General features: G+C 33.5%; 2 protein-coding genes across 4 annotated transcripts; both read right to left on the bottom strand.

Annotated features, from left to right (window-relative positions):
- On the bottom strand, window positions 1,439-5,596 carry LOC109355231 (fasciclin-like arabinogalactan protein 15). Of its 2 annotated transcripts, none has more exons than XM_019598261.1 (3): window positions 4,096-5,593; window positions 2,306-2,419; window positions 1,439-1,836 (listed from the first exon to the last, which is right to left on the bottom strand). In XM_019598261.1, exons 1-2 carry the CDS (start codon window positions 5,378-5,380, stop codon window positions 2,346-2,348), a joined length of 1,359 nt encoding a protein of 452 aa, XP_019453806.1. In that variant the 5' UTR covers window positions 5,381-5,593; the 3' UTR covers window positions 1,439-1,836; window positions 2,306-2,345. The 2 variants fall into 2 exon arrangements, with proteins under 2 accessions (XP_019453806.1, XP_019453807.1); XM_019598262.1 differs by having other exon boundaries at window positions 1,448-1,838; window positions 2,343-2,419; window positions 4,096-5,596.
- LOC109355230 lies at window positions 17,618-18,295 on the bottom strand. 2 transcript variants are annotated; one of them, XM_019598260.1, is made up of 2 exons: window positions 17,837-18,292; window positions 17,618-17,788 (listed from the first exon to the last, which is right to left on the bottom strand). In XM_019598260.1, exons 1-2 carry the CDS (start codon window positions 18,085-18,087, stop codon window positions 17,650-17,652), a joined length of 390 nt encoding a protein of 129 aa, XP_019453805.1. In that variant the 5' UTR covers window positions 18,088-18,292; the 3' UTR covers window positions 17,618-17,649. The 2 variants fall into 2 exon arrangements, with proteins under 2 accessions (XP_019453805.1, XP_019453804.1); XM_019598259.1 differs by having other exon boundaries at window positions 17,618-18,295.

Below are 21,183 nucleotides of genomic sequence, written 5' to 3'. Positions count from 1 at the left end.
TTGATTATTTTATTCCAGAATGTTTTCTGTATACCCATGCTCAACAGTTTCCAGGTTTATGACACAAGTACCAGTATTCTGTGTTGAATAATGAATCATAGCTTCTATAATCCTTTTCATTCTTCACATGCCATCAAATCTTTTATTGTGATCAGGAATTCAATTTTCAATGTCTGCTCTTTAAACAAAAATTTGCATAGAATATCCTAGGTATATGTGAGGTGAAGGAACATATTAGATATATAAAACTATTCAAATTCCTTTACTTAATACTGTAAGATTTTGGGATAATTAATCCTGGACAAGCCTAAATTAGTTTGCTAATGTCTTAAACCATATAAAACGTAATGTAGAGAGCTTTTATACTGGTTTGTTTGATTGGTGTCATGAAAATACCCGGTATAGTCATAAACATTTAGTTTTCTTTCATCCACTTTATTTCTTTAATAATACTTTCACCTGCTATATTAAATAGTTGTTGTTCTGTCTTATCTTAATGGAGGTGTACTACTTCTGAGGATATTGGGCAGGAAATAGGAAATCTCTCATTCCAATTTTACAGTTTGGCCACATTGGCTTTAGAGGCTAAGTTAATTAGGTGGGAAAAGAAAAAGAAGATTGAAGGTTCTTAAAACAGTTGGCCTCTTGCTGGATTATAATGCAACATTTTACCTTCTACATGTTATCCAAAATTAAGAAAAGTTCTTACTGTTTCCAATATGCTTTAGGATCATTACTCAAGTGCATGGTGAAATTGATATAACGATAAGTTTGTTGTTTAGTGATCACGAGGTTATGAGTTCAAATTTTGAAAATAATATCTCTGCTTGTGGAGGTAAGGTTGCATATATTTGTGATTCCTTAGCCCTACTAACTACTAAGTGGGAAGAGAAATATGGCATATTCAAACTACTCCACATTGGCAGAAAAAGGTGATTTCTTTTTACTGAATGATACCAAATCTTTCTTACTCACCAAGAAAATATAAAACTGAAAAATAGACAGAAGTAGATATGGGAATCATCCTAAATGATTTCTTAGGCATAAGGGTTGATTTATCACATGGCAAGTATTTGATTCCGAACCATCAATATCTATGTAGGTTGATCTGATCCCTGATCTTATTTCAAACATTGCCTGAATTTTTTCCTAAGCTACTTATAAGCCATGTGTAAATTCCCCTCCCATTACTTTGTGATGTTATTGAGCTTGACAGAGACATCAATGTGTTGGCTTACCACATTTACCACCATTATTCTACTTATATATGCAAGTAGTTGATCATAAACCCATGAACACATCCTTGAATCATGTCCCTTATATGAAATAATTATTTTTCTGAGTCTAATTATTATCATAAGTTTAATATCTATGCACTATCCTCACATTAATGAGTGGTCTCGATAAAAAGAGGAACAATAAAGGGTCAAGAGAAAGATGAATTGAATGGCATAAAATGTCATATTACAGTAAAGAATCATTTTATTATAATGTGTTTCCATTTCCATTTCTTGCGTAAAAGTACTTATTGAATTGATACAGGTTCCCTGCTTTTCTGAATACACAACCTTTTCACCCCACCAACACAATCACCTAACAAATTGTAATGGTGGTAAGAATTGAATCTAAATTACACATATATGCATTGCATTATGAGGAGACTTGAGAAGCTTATGTCCCAATTTCATTAAGAAGAAGATAGAAAGAAAGAAAAACATGACAAAAACGTGGGAAAACCAAACCCTTAGCAGCAGCATCTGCTAAACACTCAAGAAACATAGATTTCATATTCAGTTGACTTTTTACATCTTTGGAATTTCCATTAAACATGTGTATCTGCATTAAGACAAAGTGTGTAAATAAACAATCTTAAAGTAAATTAAGAAAGCTAAAATTCAATTTGATGGCAAATAATAAAAAGGGTGGCCCACAACACGAGATTTAGTAGGGTCTAAGGAAGGTAGATGTATACAGCCTTACCCCGTAAGCGGTGAGGTTGTTTACAGAAATTTGATGGCAAATAATAAGCTCATAAATGTATTAATCCAAACACCCCCTAACCTAAAGAAATACCAAGTGGGTGTCACAGTCACTAGCTCAGAGACTTAATGGCCTGCATTATTGGGGTTTCAGACCAACCACCAAACCCACATAAATGTGTCTATGTGGAACATACGGAGAAAGAGATGAAAGTTGTCATGCACGAGCAATAAAAATATTCTTTGATACTTAATCATTTACTCAAAGTAAAGAAGAACTAGTTATAAAGGAACATGAAATAACTCAAATAAGAAGTAAATCTCACTTTTTTAACGAGTCTTGCTAGCATCCATATGAGGGACTCTTTATTGGCAAGAGGTGAAGCTAGAATGCTGTCCAATGGTTCCTAGCATCCAGCATGTTGCTTCCATCAATTTTCCTGCGATTTCAAACAAACTTGAGCTTAAAAAAACTATGGGAAGTGATGTTTATTTACCATTTTATAATGAATAAAAAAAGCAACAAAACCTTACCAAATCTCACATATTTTTTTCTTATATTATATATATCAGCATGTCAAAGGAGATATACAAAAAAAAAGAAGACTGGATTATTTAACAAGACAGATAGACTTTGATGTTTATCTACCAAGAAAAACAAACGTAAGACTCATTCTAACAAGATGATTAACACATAGCTAAGCTAATTTTGTATCTATTATTGTCATATGTCATTCACCACTTTCCTCTTCATTTTTTGTGTGGAATGCCATCACTTTCAATTAATTTCCACTTGAGTACATTCCTAAGAATGTGATGCATGGTAAGTACTATTTCAATGTTTGGTTACCATGCTTGATTGTTATAAAATATTAGAAGGAATATGATTGATCATCTAAAAATACCCTTGAATGAAAAATAATAGAAGGAAGGAGGATGGTATGAAATGTCTATCACTCTATCCACAATTCCCACCTAAAAGGTGGAAATCCAAAATTACTCCCTACTTTATATTTTCATATTCAAGACTGTTATTTTTCCTCCGCGATTTTTTTTTCTTTCAAATCTTCTACCATGACATCTCACATTCCAATCTTCTTAGTGAAACCTATTTTTCTATGAAAGCATGACATCTCACATTCCAATCTCCCATATGTATTTCATGGCTCTAAGCCTCACCTTTCGCTTTTTCCTGTCCAAAACTCAACTCATAAACGAACCTAGAAGAAGCAAGAAGTTATAACCATGAGAGTACCATGTAAATATGATTTGTAGTTACTAAATGAAAGATAATTGTCACTGGTGAGAAAAATAAGCAAACAAAGGACAATAAAATTTCATTATCAGAGCCAACTAACATTTGTTCCATCATGATCAGCTCAAACTTTCTAGGTGCCACTTTTGATTCAAAAGAATTCATTATAGGTCTATTTGGACTTGGATTTTGGAGGAAAAGATAAAGGGAAAACTTCACTCATCTCATAATTATATTTCATGGTTTGTGATACTTTCCCTCAGACAACCAACTAGCATATAGAACATATGTAGGAAACCACTTCCTTATAGTTTGTTCGTTAAAGAAGCCAAACCCACTATTTTAAAGTCTTGACTCAGTTTCTTAAAGAATTGTAGTTTCCACATTAATTCTTTGCATTTTCTAACGATCAAGCCTAACACACCTAATGAACCAAATGAGAACAAGCAAAATAACATAACACTACAACCTCAACGATACATCAAGTCTCCACACTTTAGAAAAAATTCTCAGATATACAATTATTCGAAAACACCCTATATATCAATACTCTGTAATTTTATTCTCCTCCAAAGAATCCAAGGTCAAATTAAACAATTGTAAGTTGTAACTCTAGTGATTACAATTTCAACCTCCAAGCTCCAACAACAAGGCTATAAGAACTAACATCCACTTTGACTGTCAAAAGTCAAAACCAATGGCATGAACAATCATCTAAGCAAATAATTCAACAATTCATCAAACTTAAACTCAAGAAAATTGCATCAAACCAAACAAACCACATCTTTATCACCTTTTTTCCATGACTTAAAAAACACCCAAAGAAACAATAAAAGTAAAAGTGAATCAAAAGCAACTAACCTCTTCTCTGCTTGACCACAACCTTAGCGGGTTGACCCGTTTTAACCCGGGTCACATCCTTCACCTCCTCTAAAGGAAGCAACACCCCATCAATCCCCTGAACAGAGATCCGGCCGTCGGTATAAATATCCGGGTCGAATAAATAAGCCGAACCATCACCGTCTCCGAATTTAACCGACCCATCAGCCTCCTGAGCTACCACCTTATGTGGCACACGGAGTGTATCATAATGAACCTTCCCGAACCTTCTAACAGAATTATACATGCTCTCTTCGGTTTGATACTCCGGTATGAGATGGTAATACATGATTTGTTCGGGTGAACCCGGTTCACTCAATTGGTCTGTTGTTAATTTGGCCATTGCTTCATCGTTAGGAGCCAGAACCGTTAAAACGTAACCCTCCGATACTAACCGCCCCATCTCGGTGGCGAGTGATGTCAGGTTTACGAGAATGTCCGCCATCTCGTTGTAACCGCCGTAATGGAGTAGGGTTTGGATGAAATCCTTCACCTGAGCTTCGCCGTTGAAATGGTGGTGAGGCCCTCCGGGACCCGGCGCAGGTGCCGGAGATATTGCTGGCCCTGGTGCTAATGCGTCAGAGATTGGTAGCGCCGGTTGAGAACCGGGGTTTGACGGTGGGACTGGTTTCTTGAGGCGGTGGGTTCTCGGGTCCACTTCAGGTGCTCCTTCGGGTTTCACGGCGGATATTGACCGTAGGCTACGGCGGCGGTTGAAGTCGTCTTGGACGGAGCGTGGGACAAGGAGGTGGTCAATGCCGTGGATAACTCCGTCGGGTCGAGTCACGGCGTCGGGGTGTGTAATACAAGCGCCGTCGACAGTCCACTGAGTGTCGGTGGTTGTGGAATTGGTTTGAAGGCGGAGATGGTGGTGATCGCCGGCGAGAGTGCGGTGTCGGGCTGACCCGGTTTTGGATCCGATTCGGGTCGGGATTATATGTGACATGAGAAGAGTTTGGAGGGAATTCAGATTTCGAGGTTCTAGAAGGAAACGCTTGAAATCTGGGTCAAAAAAAGCTTGATTTTTGGGGGCGAAAATGGTAATATTGTGAGCTGAAACAGTGTCTTCAAGTTTCTGAAGCAGCATGGCCTTTTCTACAAGCTCAGCGAGTTCAGTGTAATGAGAGTCTAACAGAGCAACAAGGATAGAGTTAGAGTTGATCTGAGACTGAGACTGAGACAATGATGAGATTGAGAATGTGGTAATGGGAAGGAAGAAGAGAATGGTGAAGATGGCATGGATGATGGTAATGGCATCCATGGCCATTTTCAGGAAATGGACACAGCAGAAGAACAAGGTAAATAGACAGAGAGACAAATTCAAGAAAGCTAACTACGTATGTTATGTGTTTGTCTCTGCCAGATACTGTTTTGCTTACTTGCTTTGTTTATGTGCACTTTGAGTTTTTGCTTTGGTTTTGGTGGGTTAATAATATGTTCATGTTTTTTGCTCTCTTAATCACATTCAAAGCCTTTTAGTTGTCTTCTTGTTAATTCATTCATAATTGGACTATGATTAAGCGTCTAATCATTAATCGCAATTGTCTTAAACTAACACACTTGCTCACATGCTAATGAAAAATTTAGGTAAATTGTATTTCAAGTAAAACATGTTTTATGATTCATTCTTTTTATTGACAAATATTAATATATTAATATTATTTCTCATCAATCATTCTATAATACTTACATTTCCATTTCATATTTCAAAACATCTCATTCTCTAACACTACTATTCCACTAACATTATATCCTTATACCAAACTTATACTAATATTATTCAATTGATTATGAAGATATTAAGAAGTGTTACTCAATTAAGTAAATCAGGTATGATGCTACTATATATCTAGTTGTAGCTGGGTAAATCAATGAGTGTCGGTTGCTCTGTGGAAGTATTGACCACGTGGCATTATTTTATTAAACATGAAGAAGGGAATGGTGGGGCCAGAAGCAAGAACTAAATCGAAGTGGGGTAGCAGATGGGTCCCACCATTCAAACAATACATAATATTATTTGTTTGTGGGAATTTATTTAATAGACTTTAGATAAAAAGTTGAAGAGATTTGGTAGAGAAGTTGGAAAGAAAATAAAGGATTCACCTATTTAAAGATATATCGAACAAAAATGTTAAATATATGGAGGGTGACATATCTCCCACCCTTACCATAGGGCTGTTAGTGTATCTATTTGAGCTTTCTTTACTTCGTTTTCACTTTTATCTTTCTTATGAAAGGTTCAAAAGAGGTCCTGTCCTAATCTCTAAAAAGCTCGAAATTTGATTTATGTGGAAATTATAAATCTTTGGATTATTAATGAAAATGAATCTTTGGATTATTAATAAAATCTAATACTGTTAGTGTAAAGATTTATACAAGACACACATCATTCATTGTTCATTTTGATTATTTTTTCTGAAAAGTCAAAGATTATTAAACATTAATAGTGGATGATAAAGTAACAATGTATAGAACTCATACATTGTCAATATATACATCTTTTTCAGATAATATATGCATGGTTTATCAAGTTATTTATTTACAGCACCATATCCCATCATATATACATGCTTAGTCCCCACTGGTTACATTTCTTTCCCTTCCTCTTAACTGATAGTTATTTATTGTTTCGAGTTAAACCTTAATTATAATAATGTAAAGATATTACCATTTACATTAACCATAAGTTCAAAGTAGAAGTAAGACAGCGAAGACAATAGTAATATAGTATGCACATGCCATGAAAGGAGAAAGAAAGAGTGTCTGGAATGACTATACTATAAGTACTTTGTACCTAAAAAGTGCTTAAAATGAGTAATGATTTTAGATATAAAGGACGAGTGGGATAGATTAGACAGGTATTTATATTTCTATAATCAGTATAGTTAAGGGGTGTGGTAAAAGAGTTCATTATATTTTAGTCTCAGTAACAATTATTTCTTTTTATCACAATATTAAATGAGTTTGGTCTTCTGTCGCCTTCAACAGTTAGGTAGGAGAGGTGCTTAGGCAGAAAGTATAAAGTACTGTTCCCTCCCTTCTCCATCAATAATTTATTGTTCCAAAATATATTCTAAATTATATTTAAAATCAATGAAAATATAATATATAATTTATAAAAAAAAATTCTGTTTTCCTTCATTAGGATTGATTGGAAAATGATTTGGGACACATATCTTTTTCTTCCTTTCTCATGATGTGTGTCTTGTTCCATCTCATCCCTCCTCTTGCAAAATTGTCGGTGCCACTAATCATTTAGACACTTATAATCATTTTAATATTTGGTTTTCATTTTAGAGAAGTGGAAATTATGCCCATTAATTCTGTCTTATATGTTTCTATCTTTTTTATAAATGTATTTTGGTCCTTTGTTTTATTTTTAATCTCAAAAGTTTATTACATTAATGGTATAAAACTGTGACAGACATTAATTCTTTAACCAAAAGTATCACACGGTTTGTTATATTTTTGCATCTTTTTACATTTAAGAATTTTGAGACTCCATTGCATATTTTTATCATTGGAGGATTACAGATATTTTTTAATAAAAGTTCATCAACACCAACCAGTTAACAAAATTATCCCTGATTTAGATCACTTCACACACTTATAAGTTAAATAATTTTTGTATATCATTTTGCTATAAAGTATAAACAATATACTTCGTCAAAACGAGTGTGCTTACTTTTGATTGTCGTGTTATACCTATGTATTTTATAATTTTGTGAGAATGGACGTCTCACTTGTTTTATATATGCCTTTGTTTAGGTGTGCCGTGTGCCTTGTCTTATGCGATTTCCCCCCACTCTATAATGCTTTTGTAAAAGAGAATAGTATCTCATCTTTAGAGTTGATAATTTTCCTTAACTTCATTTAGTTTTTGACATGCATCTTATTTTTATTTTTATAATATATTTTAAAATAAAAACTTTTAAAAGAAGAGAAATAAAATACATGTCAAGTACTAAGTAGAGTTAAAGAAATAAATTATCTTCTAATATGATAAAATATTTTATTCTATTATTAAAAAGAAGGTTTAGGGGGAGAGGGGATTTGCAATGTACAACCTATAATCATTTAGGTTTTGTTTGGTTGACAAGAGAAAATGAGAAGAGAGAAATAGGCGAGAAAGAAAAAATGTGAGAAAGAGAAATATATTAGATTTTTGTGATGTTTGGTATAAGAGAAGAATGAGAGAAAATGAATAGAAAGAAATATTTTCGTCTCTTTCTCTTTTGTTTGGTTGGATAGAAAATGAGAAGAAAGTAATGATATTGTCATTCAAATTACAAAAATGACTCTAGAATAAATAAAAGAGACAGAAAAATGTTGTTTTATTATTAATTAAAAATAAATGTTATAATTTTAAATTATAAATTTTATTGTAATTTTAATTAACATGTTTAATTGATATGGTTTGCGACATAGTTTAGGACACAATTTAACAACGTATCATTGTTCAACTAAGGCTTCTTTTTCTCTTCTCACTTTCTCCTCATAAATGGAGGGAAAGAAATTTTATGGGTCCATCACTTTTTTCTCCCCTCTCAACCAAAGGGGAGAAACTCTCCATTTCTCTTCTACTTCTCTCTCCATCTTTTCTCTAACTCTATCCGACCAAACTCAACCTTAACCATATGTACATGTTGAAATTAACCATGATGAAGTTAACAGTGATGTAATCAGCCCAAGAACAAGCCCAAGAGCAAGCCCAAGGCAAAGCAACACTTCCACAACTCGGCAACAAAACTTTCCCGTTTTAGAAACTTTTTGAAATTCGGTTTTCTGTTAAGTCTGTTATTTTCCAGTTTTGGATATCTTTTTCTGTTCTTTTCTTTTCTTGATCTCTTGCATAAGAGCCTTATAGTATATGTTCATTATGTTCCCTTTGTAATCAATCCAATTCAATTTCAATAAAACAATTCATAGAGGTTATACATTGAATTCAAAGAGTGTTCCTTCTTAAAGCCTTCATGCTTGGATATACAGCAGCAATTCAGTTTCTGCATACTGGTTCATTTGTTTCAGCCACGGATTGGTAAGTTTCACATGGTATCAGAGCAATATACCCTAAAGAATCACGCTGTGCAAATCACTACAACCCAAAATTATCGAGTTCCCTTCTTTGTAAGTACCTTTCCTATCAATAGCAACCTTCTTTTTTCAGATCTCCTACCTCCTTTATGGCTAATCAACTCATAAACCCAATTCTTGACCCTACAAGCCCATACTACATGAACCCCAACGAAAATCCAGGAGCAGTTATCGTATCTTCATTATTGAATGGAGAAAACTACCATTCTTGGTCAAGAGCCATGATCATGATCCTAGAATCCAAAAACAAGATGGAATTCATTGACGGAACATTGCCCAAACCACCTCTACATGACCAAATGTATGCCGTTTGGAAAAGATGCAACAACTTAGTAGTATCATGGCTTAATAGGTCAATAGAACCATCCATTGTGCAAAGCATTCTGTGGATGGACAGTGCACAAGAGATCTGGAATGATTTGAAGGAAAGATATCACCAAGGAGACATCTTCAAGATTTCAGAACTCATTGGAGAAATGCATTCCATCAAACAAGGAAATGCTTCTATTGACAAGTTCTACACACAAATGAAAGGACTATGGCAACAATTGGATAACTATGAGCCCATACCACCTTGCTGCTGTGAAATTAAGTGTCATTGTGCACTAATACCCACTATAAAGACATACGGAGAAAATGAAAATATAATTTGCTTTCTCAGAGGATTGAATGATCAATTCTCTTCAGTAAGGTCACAAATTATGCTCATGGATCCTCCCCCCCCCCCCCATCAACAAGGTGTTCTCAATATTGATCCAACAGGAAAGACAAATGCTAGTTGAGGAACCAAGGTTTTCCATTAACCTGTCTAGTAACAACTATGACAGTAGACAAAGAGGCAGGGGAAGGAACATCAGAGGATCGTCTAGTGGAAGATTCAACACACAAACAAGATTTGGAACTATTGCAGGAGGAAGAGGTAAGAAGATATGTACATAGTGCCAGAAGACAGGACACACCATTGATGTGTGTTACAAGAAGCATGGCTTCCCCCCAAGCTACTCAACAGGGTCAAACAATGTTAACTGCTATTCAGGCATGGATCAATGTATTGATGAGCCAGAAAGCATATTAAAGACAGACTTGAAAGAAGACAAAATTGACTCAGGATCCCTCTTTACACCAGCCCAACACAATGCATTAAAAGACCTGATTCAAGAATCACTGACTCAAGGAATACATAGCACAAACTTGATCAATTCCACCATAACATCTGTGTCCAACAGTGATCAATCAAATTCAGGTAAAACTTTCACTTGCTTATCTAACATAGGTAAGTCTAACTCATGGATTCTTGATACAGGGGCAACAGACCATGTCTGTCACACCCTCTCACTTTATCACAATTACACGAGGATCAAACCTCTCTCCATCACTTTACCAAATGGCAACCATGTGATTGCCAATTACTCTGGAACCATCATGTTCTCTGACTCACTTTACATTACCAATGTTCTATATGTACCAATTTTCAATTTCAATCTTATATCAATATCAAAACTCACAACCTCCCTAGGCTGCACATTAACCTTTTCAACTAATCACTGTCAAATTCAGGACCTACACTCCTTGAAGATGATTGGTACAGCTGATCTTAAAGGAGGCTTGTATGTGTTGAATGACTCCAGCAAAAATTACACTGCACCTCACAATATCAATGCTTACACTATCTATGATGATTGTAATGTTTGGCACTCTAGATTAGGCCATTTGTCTCATGACAAACTGAATCATATGCAATCTGTTTTTCCTTTCATACATTGTAATAAAACAATTGATCCTTGTAATATTTGTTACTTAGCTAAACAGAAAAGATTGCCATACACTATTAGCACAACTAAATCTACTTCTGCTTTTGACTTGATTCACATAGACATATGGGGACCTATATCTACCCCATCTATTTTTGGACACAAGTATTTTTTGACAGTAGTAGATGATAAGACTAGGTTCACTTGGATCTTCTTTATGAGACAGAAAACTGAGGCCACTCCCATTGTCAAAGGATTTGTATCCTATGCTGAAAACCAATTTAATCATAGGATAAAAACCATTAGAAGTGACAATGGAAGAGAGTTCTTAATTAAGGATTTCTACCTTGACAAAGGAATAGAGCACCAAACATCTTGTGTTGAAACACCCCCAACAAAATGGCATTGTAGAAAGAAAACACCAACACATACTTGGAGTGACTAGAGCCCTTCTTTTTCAATCCAACATACCAACCTGTTTTTGGAATTATGTTGTAGCCCATGCAACACATTTAATTAATAGGCAACCCACCAAGTTTCTGTCCAACAAATCACCCTTTGAAGAACTGCATCAAACTTTACCTGATATTCGAAATTTAAGGGTCTTTGGTAGCATGTGTTATGCCTCAACCTTAGTATCTCATAGGACTAAGTTTGCTCCTAGGTCCAAACAATGCATCTTCATAGGTTACAAGCAGGGAACAAAAGGATTTATTCTACTGGACATCAAGACCAATGAGGTATTCATATATAGAAATGTAGCATTCTTTGAGCACATTTTCCCCTTTCACAATAAACCTAGTACTGAATCATCTGTTAACAACAATGATGCCCCAATCCTGCCAATTAGCCAGACAGACATATTCTCATACTCAGTGTCTGAGTACAATGGTCCACCCCATCAACATCACTGCTGACCCTGGATCCAACCGAACCATAAACAATGATCCACCCATTAACATCACTACTGACCCTGGATCTAACCGAGCTATGAGCACACCTCAAAACCAAACTACAGAAGTTAGACAATCCCAAAGGATCAAGAATCTTCCTGCCTACTTAAGAGACTATCATTGTTCTCTTTTAAACCAAGCAAACCACATTGACACCAGAAGCCAATATCCTATCAGTGACTCTGTCTCATATGATCATCTGTCACTCAACCACAAACAATTTTCCCTGTCAATAACCATCAACCAAACTCCCACCAATTACACTGAAGCAATTAAGTCTGAGTGTTGGAGGGATGCTATCAACATTGAACTGAATGCTTTAGCCAAGAACAATACTTGGATCCTAACACCTCTACCACCTCACAAAAGGGCTATAGGGTGTAAGTGGATATTCAAAATCAAACATCATGCAGATGGTTATATAGAAAGATACAAAGCGAGACTGGTTGCCAAAGGCTTCACTCAAACCGAGGGGGTAGACTACATAGACACCTTTAGTCCAGTTGTGAAAACAACCACTATAAGGGTCCTCCTATGTCTTGCTGCCTTGAATAACTGGCATCTGCAACAGTTGAACATCAACACAGCATTTCTTCATGGTGACTTAAAAGAAACTGTCTTCATGAAGCCTCCACCAGGTCTCAACATTCCAGATCAAAACCTTGTTTGCAAAATTCAGAAATCCATTTATGGATTAAAGCAAGCAAGTAGGCAATGGCATGACAAACTCACCAACACATTGATCCAAATTGGTTTTTCTAAATCCTTCTCTGATCATTCTCTCTTTATTATGAACACTAACACTGGCTTTACAGCCATTTTGGTTTATGTTGATGATTTAATCTTAACAGGCAATGATCTAAATCAGATCAATCACACCAAATCTGTTTTGCACAACAAATTCAGCAACACAGACCTTGGAGACTTTAAATTTTTTTTAGGTATGGAAGTGGCAAGATCCAAACAGGGCATAATGCTTTACCAAAGAAAGTATACTCTGGAGCTTCTTCAAGAAACACGATTCCTTGCAGCAAAACCAGCTTCTACACCAATGGTTTACAATACGCCCATCCATTCTTAACTAGGCACTCCCCTTCATGATGCCACCTCCTACAGAAGATTGATGGGCAAACTATTATACTTGACTCACACACGTCCTGACATATCCTTCTCAGTGGGATACCTAAGTCAATTCCTGGCATCTCCAACTGACCAACACTACAAGCATGCTACTCATATCCTTCGATACCTCAAGGCATCCCCTGCTCAAGGCATTTTCTTTCCAAGTCAAAACACCACAATCATTCAAGGCTACTCAGACTCAGATTGGGCCACCTGTTTAGACACAAGACGATCAGTAACTGGATGGTGCTTCTTCCTAGGAACTGCCCTCATTTCGTGGAAAAGCAAGAAGCAAAACACTGTATCTCGTTCCTCCTCAGAAGCAGAATACAGGGCCCTTGCCATGGCTGCCTGTGAAGCTCAGTGGCTTCTGTTTCTGTTTAGAGACTTAGGAATTCCTCACCCCAAACCGATTACCATCTTCTGTGACAATAACTCAGCTTTACACATTGCTGCTAACCCAATCTTTCATGAAAGAACAAAACATATCGATGTAGATTGTCATGTTGTTCGCGAAAGATTGAACAACAACATTATCCACCTTCTTCCAATTCACGCATCTCTACAATTGGCTGACATTTTCACAAAATCCCTCTCACCTTCACCTTTTCGATACATTACTTCCAAACTTGGCATTCTTGATATTCACATGCCAAGATTGAGGGGGTGTGTTGAAATTAACCATGATGAAGTTAACAGTGATGTAATCAGCCCAGGAACAAGCCCAAGAGCAAGCCCAAGGCAAAGCAACACTTGCACAACTGATCAACAAAACTTTCCCGTTTTAGAAACTTTTTGAAATTCGGTTTTCTGTTAAGTCTGTTATTTTCCAGTTTTGGATATCTTTTTCTGTTCTTTTCTTTTCTTGATCTCTTGCATAAGAGCCTTATAGTATATGTTCATTATGTTCCCTTTGTAATCAATCCAATTCAATTTCAATAAAACAATTCATAGAGGTTATACATTGAATTCAAAGAGTGTTCCTTCTTAAAGCCTTCATGCTTGGATATACAGCAGCAATTCAGTTTCTGCATACTGGTTCATTTGTTTCAGCCACGGATTGGTAAGTTTCACAGTACAAGATTCAAACCAATTCGATCAAAGTATCAAAAACATGTAAAATTGTCTACTATGTTATTTGTGAATCACTTTAACTATTGCACATTGACTATCTTCTTCTTATACAAAACAATCACACGTGTTTATGAGTTATTTAAAAAAGAAAAATATTTTATAGGCGAATGTGATATAAAAAGATAATAAAATATATTCTATCTAATATGAGAATAACATAATTGCTAAGAAGGTAATGAAATGTATTCTATCTGATAAGAGAATAACATAATTGATAAAGTATTGAGATACTATATTTAGAGTAAAAATTACTTTAATCCTTCAAAAATTTGCATATAACAATTTGGTCCATTAACCCTTGAAAACTTCAAAATAATTCCAAAAAATTATAAATATGAATCAAATAATTATTTTTAGCATTTTTATGATGTATGATAGTAATTATTTTGACTCTCGTTTATGATTTTTAAGTATTAGTTTATTTTTTGGAGATCAACTTAATACAAGTGAAAATTTATAACAAAAATGGGTATTTGAATGATGTCGATTAGAGAATGGAGATCATTGTCCTAATATTTGGTGTTCTATGATGTCACAATCCAATAAAATAGTATCAACTAATTAATAAAAAAATTATAAAAATAGAAAATAATTAAGATAGGATTGACTTTAGATTTGGGGATGAAAACTTCTTGAAACATATAACCCTTGTTCTCTAGTGGACACTCTATGTCGTTTTATTGTTCAGTTGTGCCTATAAGAGACCTTCTCATTATATATTGTGTTAACTTGGGTGGGCTAATTACCGACTCCCGGCCCATTTCCTTAGGATTTATTTCTCAAAATATACTCTTTAGGAAAACTAAACCCTTTTATTATCTTTTGAGCGTAAATTTTACACTCTGACAGTATAAAGATATATACACATACGTTTTATCATCCATCATTTATTTGAATTATGTTTTTTGAAAAATCAACAATAATTAAATATTAATATTGGATAATACAACGACAATGTATAAAACTCATACATTATTAGTATATATATGTTTGTCTCTTATCTTATTGTTCCAACATCTTATTTCTTATTTAGAATAAAAATTTGGTTGTTATTGTATTTCTTATTTATCAAAATATAAGTTTAAGGGAAATGCATAATTGGAAAGAATAAATGAAGTTTTGGACTATTATTATTTGAGAAAAAAATATATACTAACAATATATGAGTTTTATACACTGTTATTATATTATTAATCATTCATATTTAATTATTATTGACTTTAAAAATAATTTAAATGAATGATAGATAATATAGTGTGTATAAATCTTTACACCGAAAAATATATAGATATTATTCTTATTATTTTGAATAGATGACTTACCAAATTTATTGTGAGATTCAAAATATTGCAAATAGGGGTCTCTGGCTTACTTCAAACCCAGAAACAAATGAAGTATAAAACAATAAATATGATTATGAGTGAAGAATAAAACAAGCCTATCAAAATAATCAAATAGAAGGCATAACTTATTTACTATAAAATAAGTTAATTGACTGATTTATAAATTCGTTTCGGATGTAATTAAACATAATCTTAATATTGTAAAGTGGGTTTTGATTAATATGTCTAAATGTATTTTTTAAGAAGAGTAGCCATGAAACAAAAAAAAAATTGCAAAATTATTGTTCATAAAATGTAATAACCTATACCCATGACGCCATGACTGAATTTTTGTGAACAGCAAGTGAAAACTTGCATTTTTTTTCCTAATGAAGTTTAGGCATCAGGCTCAAGGGAATGAATGAATAAAGAAAAAACAAATCAAAATATATTTTACTAAAAGACAAATACCTTCAGTCATTTTACACTTTTTTCTATCATTTTCTTACATTTCACATTATAATATGTATATATATAATACTATATGCACGTTAATTTCCTTTCTCACGGCACCAAAGATGCTTGTAAAAAGAATTTATAAGACCAATTTATTACATAACTCTTTTTCCGCTGGCTTGAGCATTAAACTGTTTAGTTCCAAAACGTATTTCCTAATTGTTTTATCACACACTCATGGCCTGCTATTTGACATCACAGCCATTCGAGGCACTCACGTTATCTTTCATTTATACATAATAATTAAAGAGATGGAACGAAGTAAAAGAAATTTATGGGCCCACATGAGTTTTTTGTGGACTGTTTCCGTATCATACAGCTGCAACTCTACAAGCACGTAGAAATGAGTTTGGACTTTGGAGTACAAAAATAACAAAATTTTGACACAAACAAGGGAGATAAGGGTTGTTTAGTTTTATCATTGTCAATCAGTCACATCATTTTTCATTAATCATGCCACTCTAACTAAACAAAGGTGTCACCGCGTTTTTTATGTGTTTTGTTAGTTTGAGCATTACAAGTTCAATACATTTCTTAATATAACTCCTGGCTTCTCATTCTCATACCAAACAAAAAAAACATTTTTTAATACTGAATCCTTTTATAACTACTAAGTAAGGAGTCACATAAAAATTATTATATTTCAAATGAGATTAGTTACTCATCCAAAAAAAAAGTAATACATGGTAGGCCAACTTGAAGCTTAGGATTGGCTAACTAGGATTAGTACAAGGAAGGTTGGTGTGCACAAAAGCAAATGGAGATCAATTGTTTCCTTTTTGTGTCTCAGACCAATTAGAAAGAAAAATCATAAAAACAGAAGGAAAAAAATATTATTTTATATAATTTGATTGGTTTGAGACATTTTCATAAACACATAAATTAATGATGCCTACATTTGTCAATTGTAGAGTGGGAAGGGAGCTAGATTTCCCCCAGTAAATTCTCAATCAAGTATCACTAAACCTTCTGAAATGGAACGCCTAATAATAAGGGAAATTTTAGTAAGTACTCTAACATATAAATGTCAATTCATTAACATAATTTAGTATATAATGATTAGTTTAAGATTTGAATTACAAAAGAATAGTATAGATATGAAAAAAAAGTCAACAAAGCATATAATGCACAATAACTAGTGAATAGAATAAAATTTAGAAACTAAAATGTACCACGTACTTGTGAATGTTTGACTCGGATAGGACTGCCTCCGATATGTGAGGATAACTGTAGGAAACCAAAAAAACCATCTGAGATGAAAAAATCTCATAGGATCTGGAACCCCAAAACCATGGTTATAATTTTATAAACCGTTGGTGAAATTGCAGATATTTATGTCATGGCATGAATAACCTTTTATAATGAAACAAGACAACGTGGGGAATAGAATGTTGTGTTGGTAATGGTATATAGTATATACGATCTCAAAAGTTTACTTCAAATCCAAAACATGATGCTCTAACACAATTAATATATCAACTATCCACAACCACAAACGTCCTTGTCTCAATTGGATTTTTCCAATTCAAGGCTCACACAATTTCCACTAATTCAATTCTCAATCTCAACCTTGTCGACTTGTCATAGTCCCTTCGGAGATTACGAAATTTACCTTTTTACCCTCGTCCACGATACAGATTGCAGTTACGGTTCCCGCTGCGACTCACTTCTCCAGAACCCGGTTCCCGCGAACCGGGTCCACATCTCATTCTCCAACGCAACGGCTTCCGTCACTTCCTTCGCCATATACTCCTCTAGTAGCGTGGGACCCACAAAAACGACACTATCTATGTTGACGATCCTTTGCTGCTTCTGCTGTGAGAAAACGACGACGTTGTTGTTCTTGTTCTTGTTTTTGTTTTTGTTGGTGCTTTCCTCCAATGAACGTTGTCGTTTACTTCTCTTCTTCATAACCGCCTTCTTCAACAGCCCCTTCGGCACTGTGTACAGCGCTAGCACCGCGAAGTGAACCATCGCGCAAGGGCAGCAACAGCACACGGCGGCGCACTCCGCTGCTGTTCCACCGGCCATCTCGCCGACGCGGCGGGTGCGTTGTACAGGGGTGATGGAATTGCGAGGCATTAGAAGATGAAATGAATAGTGGGTAGAAAGATGAGAATGAATTTGGGAGATTAGAGAGAAAGGAGAGGTTTTAAAGGGAAGTTCTAAAATTCAGAACAGATATTTATTTATTTATATTTGGTAAGGCAGTGTTCCAACAAGGAAATAGGAATTTAGACGTTGTAGGTAGAAGGAGGGTAACGTATACTGACGGACTTAAAGAACAACCGGCAAATGGAATGATATTATAAATTCAGAGAAAGATAAAAATGTATATTTATACAACTCTTGAAATAGTAATTTTCACTTTCTTGTCATTAATATTATTTAATTTTTACAAAAAATTATATAATCATAAAAACAACTATCACCTACATATTATATTAATTAACTATATATTTCATCTTAAATTAAATATTATCATAAACGTACAAAAATATATTATAAAGTATACCAAACATATCAAATACATTCTAATTCTATAAAATAAAATATATAAAAAACATTTTTAAATTATATCAGTTACACTTTATTATATCACTCAAATCAAATTTTTAAAAAATATCTTTTGAACCACTTTCTTTTTCCAAAAAAAAGTATAAAAACTAAAACTAGGGCGAATCCGAAATGCAATCAAACGATGCAATGGGCACGTTCACAGGCAACTTGGGTCGTGATTGATCCCACGTCATTAGATGATTTGACTAGTCATCTACTTTTATTATGTTTGATTGGAGTAAAAATGGGAGGAATAAAAAAGGAAGGAAAATAGTTTTTCTATAGAAAAGAAAAAAATTGGTGGCGCCCATGTCATTATTTTTCTCTCCATTAATGAAAGGAAAATAAGTAGAAAAAATTGTATCAGAATCGATTGTTCCAAAGTATGTCTCAAACTATGTTCTAAACTAATGAAAATGGAAAAAACAGAAAAAATAATAAATATTTAATTTTTTAATTCACATTGCATGTTTTTATTGGTTTAGGACATCATTTGTAACATACTTTGAGATAACATGTCTTTGATATACAAAGAAAATATTATTAATAATAATTATATTATTTTATCTTCACTTTCTTTCCATTTTCTATCATACCAAACAACTAAAAAATCATCACATTTTCTATCCATTTTCTTCTCTCAAGTTTTCATTCCTCGACTTTTCTTTCCTTGATTTTTCTTCTCTAAACCAAACATAGTATTAAGTTAGAAGATAATATGAGAAAAACTTGTATGAAGACATGTAATACGTTATATTTGAAAACAAATATATTTTATACTTTTTAATGTTATCATTTAAGATTAAATTTAATTAAAATTAAAATATTAATGTGTTATCAAAATCTTATTAGTTGTCATTTAACATGATTTATTCTCCACACAATTCAAAAAACACATCTCACTGTATCGTTTTTGTCTGACCAGTTACCTGTTTCATCATTATTTTTAATTGTCACCTTATTAGCATTTATGTTATTTCACATTTTATGTCACTCCATGTATCATGAACTTATAATTGGTCAAAAAAATATTTAATAATTAAATTTTAATTTAAATATATTTTTTCTGACTAATCACGTGTCCATGAAACATGGAATGACATAAAGCGTGGGACAAAATATGTGTACATTTATTATACAGGAGTATCATATGTGTGTATAAATTGGCAGCTTTGCTAAGTAATGTAGGTAAATTGCCATTCATGAAAGCATATATTATTTTACATTCCTAAATGCTTTATAAATCATGGGTCTTAATCAATTTATGTTAGTATATTACCATGAAGTAATATTGTTCATATAATAGTAAAATTAGTAATTCAACTGGTATAGTACGATTTGAATAAAAGATGTTTACACAGTATTGGGTAGAGACCTACCTCTTGTGTATTTATTACCAAGTTTAGGGAAAGCTGACCAAGTTACCAATCAGGCAACAATGTCATCCTCAGTAACTATAACTTCACCTTGTTTTTAGTAGGAAAAATTGCACTTTTTAATGCCCACAATTAAGTATATCTAGTAAATTTGCATATAAAAAATTATAAAATATAATTTGATTAACTGAATATGATATAACTTCCTCACAATGTTACCTAATCACTTGTTATATATTATTATAAAAAGTTAAAATTTTGAACAACTCATCATTATACATTGACACTCAATTATAGTATATCATACTACCATGAGTTAAAGACAAAAATCATTTAATTAGTAGGAAGGACTAAGGATGTAGGCTATTTCTTAAGGTGGTTGACTGTTTCAAGTATTAAGATATTAAGAATATGACATAAGCAAAGTTTTTGATTTATTGAGAGGTAGAGCCAAATGTAAATGCTAAACAACTCAAAAGCTAGGATATATTACAAAAAGAGTGCCAACCACATCCATAATTTGGATTAAGATGCCACTTTAGCTTTGTAATTTTGTCAGCATCAATAGCAGCAAAAAATAGTTAGAAAAACTAAAGGAAATTATAGCAACAACACTAAATAAACATATCAACTGTACCCACTACACAGAAAATATCTTCCCCCTGCCCCTATTTGACTTGCAGAAAAAACATTTATCAGTTTTCCAAATAACCAAGTCTTTGTCTCATCCTTTCTTCATTTCTATTTGGCTGAGACAGCACATGATTCCTCGACTTTTCTTTCCTTGATTTTTCTTCTCTAAACCAAACATAGTATTAAGTTAGAAGATAATATGAGAAAAACTTGTATGAAGACATGTAATACGTTATATTTGAAAACAAATATATTTTATACTTTTTAATGTTATCATTTAAGATTAAATTTAATTAAAATTAAAATATTAATGTGTTATCAAAATCTTATTAGTTGTCATTTAACATGATTTATTCTCCACACAATTCAAAAAACACATCTCACTGTATCGTTTTTGTCTGACCAGTTACCTGTTTCATCATTATTTTTAATTGTCACCTTATTAGCATTTATGTTATTTCACATTTTATGTCACTCCATGTATCATGAACTTATAATTGGTCAAAAAAATATTTAATAATTAAATTTTAATTTAAATATATTTTTTCTGACTAATCACGTGTCCATGAAACATGGAATGACATAAAGCGTGGGACAAAATATGTGTACA

The sequence above is a fragment of the Lupinus angustifolius genome, chromosome LG08 (assembly GCF_001865875.1).
Source record: "Lupinus angustifolius cultivar Tanjil chromosome LG08, LupAngTanjil_v1.0, whole genome shotgun sequence".
In the NCBI taxonomy this organism is placed as follows: Eukaryota; Viridiplantae; Streptophyta; class Magnoliopsida; order Fabales; family Fabaceae; genus Lupinus; species Lupinus angustifolius.
This window is presented reverse-complemented; position numbering and strand designations above follow the sequence as displayed.

Excerpts from the sequence above, each read along its gene's own strand:
- LOC109355231 (XM_019598262.1), bottom strand. The coding sequence starts at position 5,380 with ATGGCCATGGATGCCATTACCATCATCCATGCCATCTTCACCATTCTC. Across the intron at positions 2,420-4,095 it reads TGTGGTCAAGCAGAGAAGAG|GAAAATTGATGGAAGCAACA; the intron begins GTTAGTTGCTTT and ends TTGAAATCGCAG.
- LOC109355230 (XM_019598259.1), bottom strand. The coding sequence starts at position 18,087 with ATGCCTCGCAATTCCATCACCCCTGTACAACGCACCCGCCGCGTCGGC.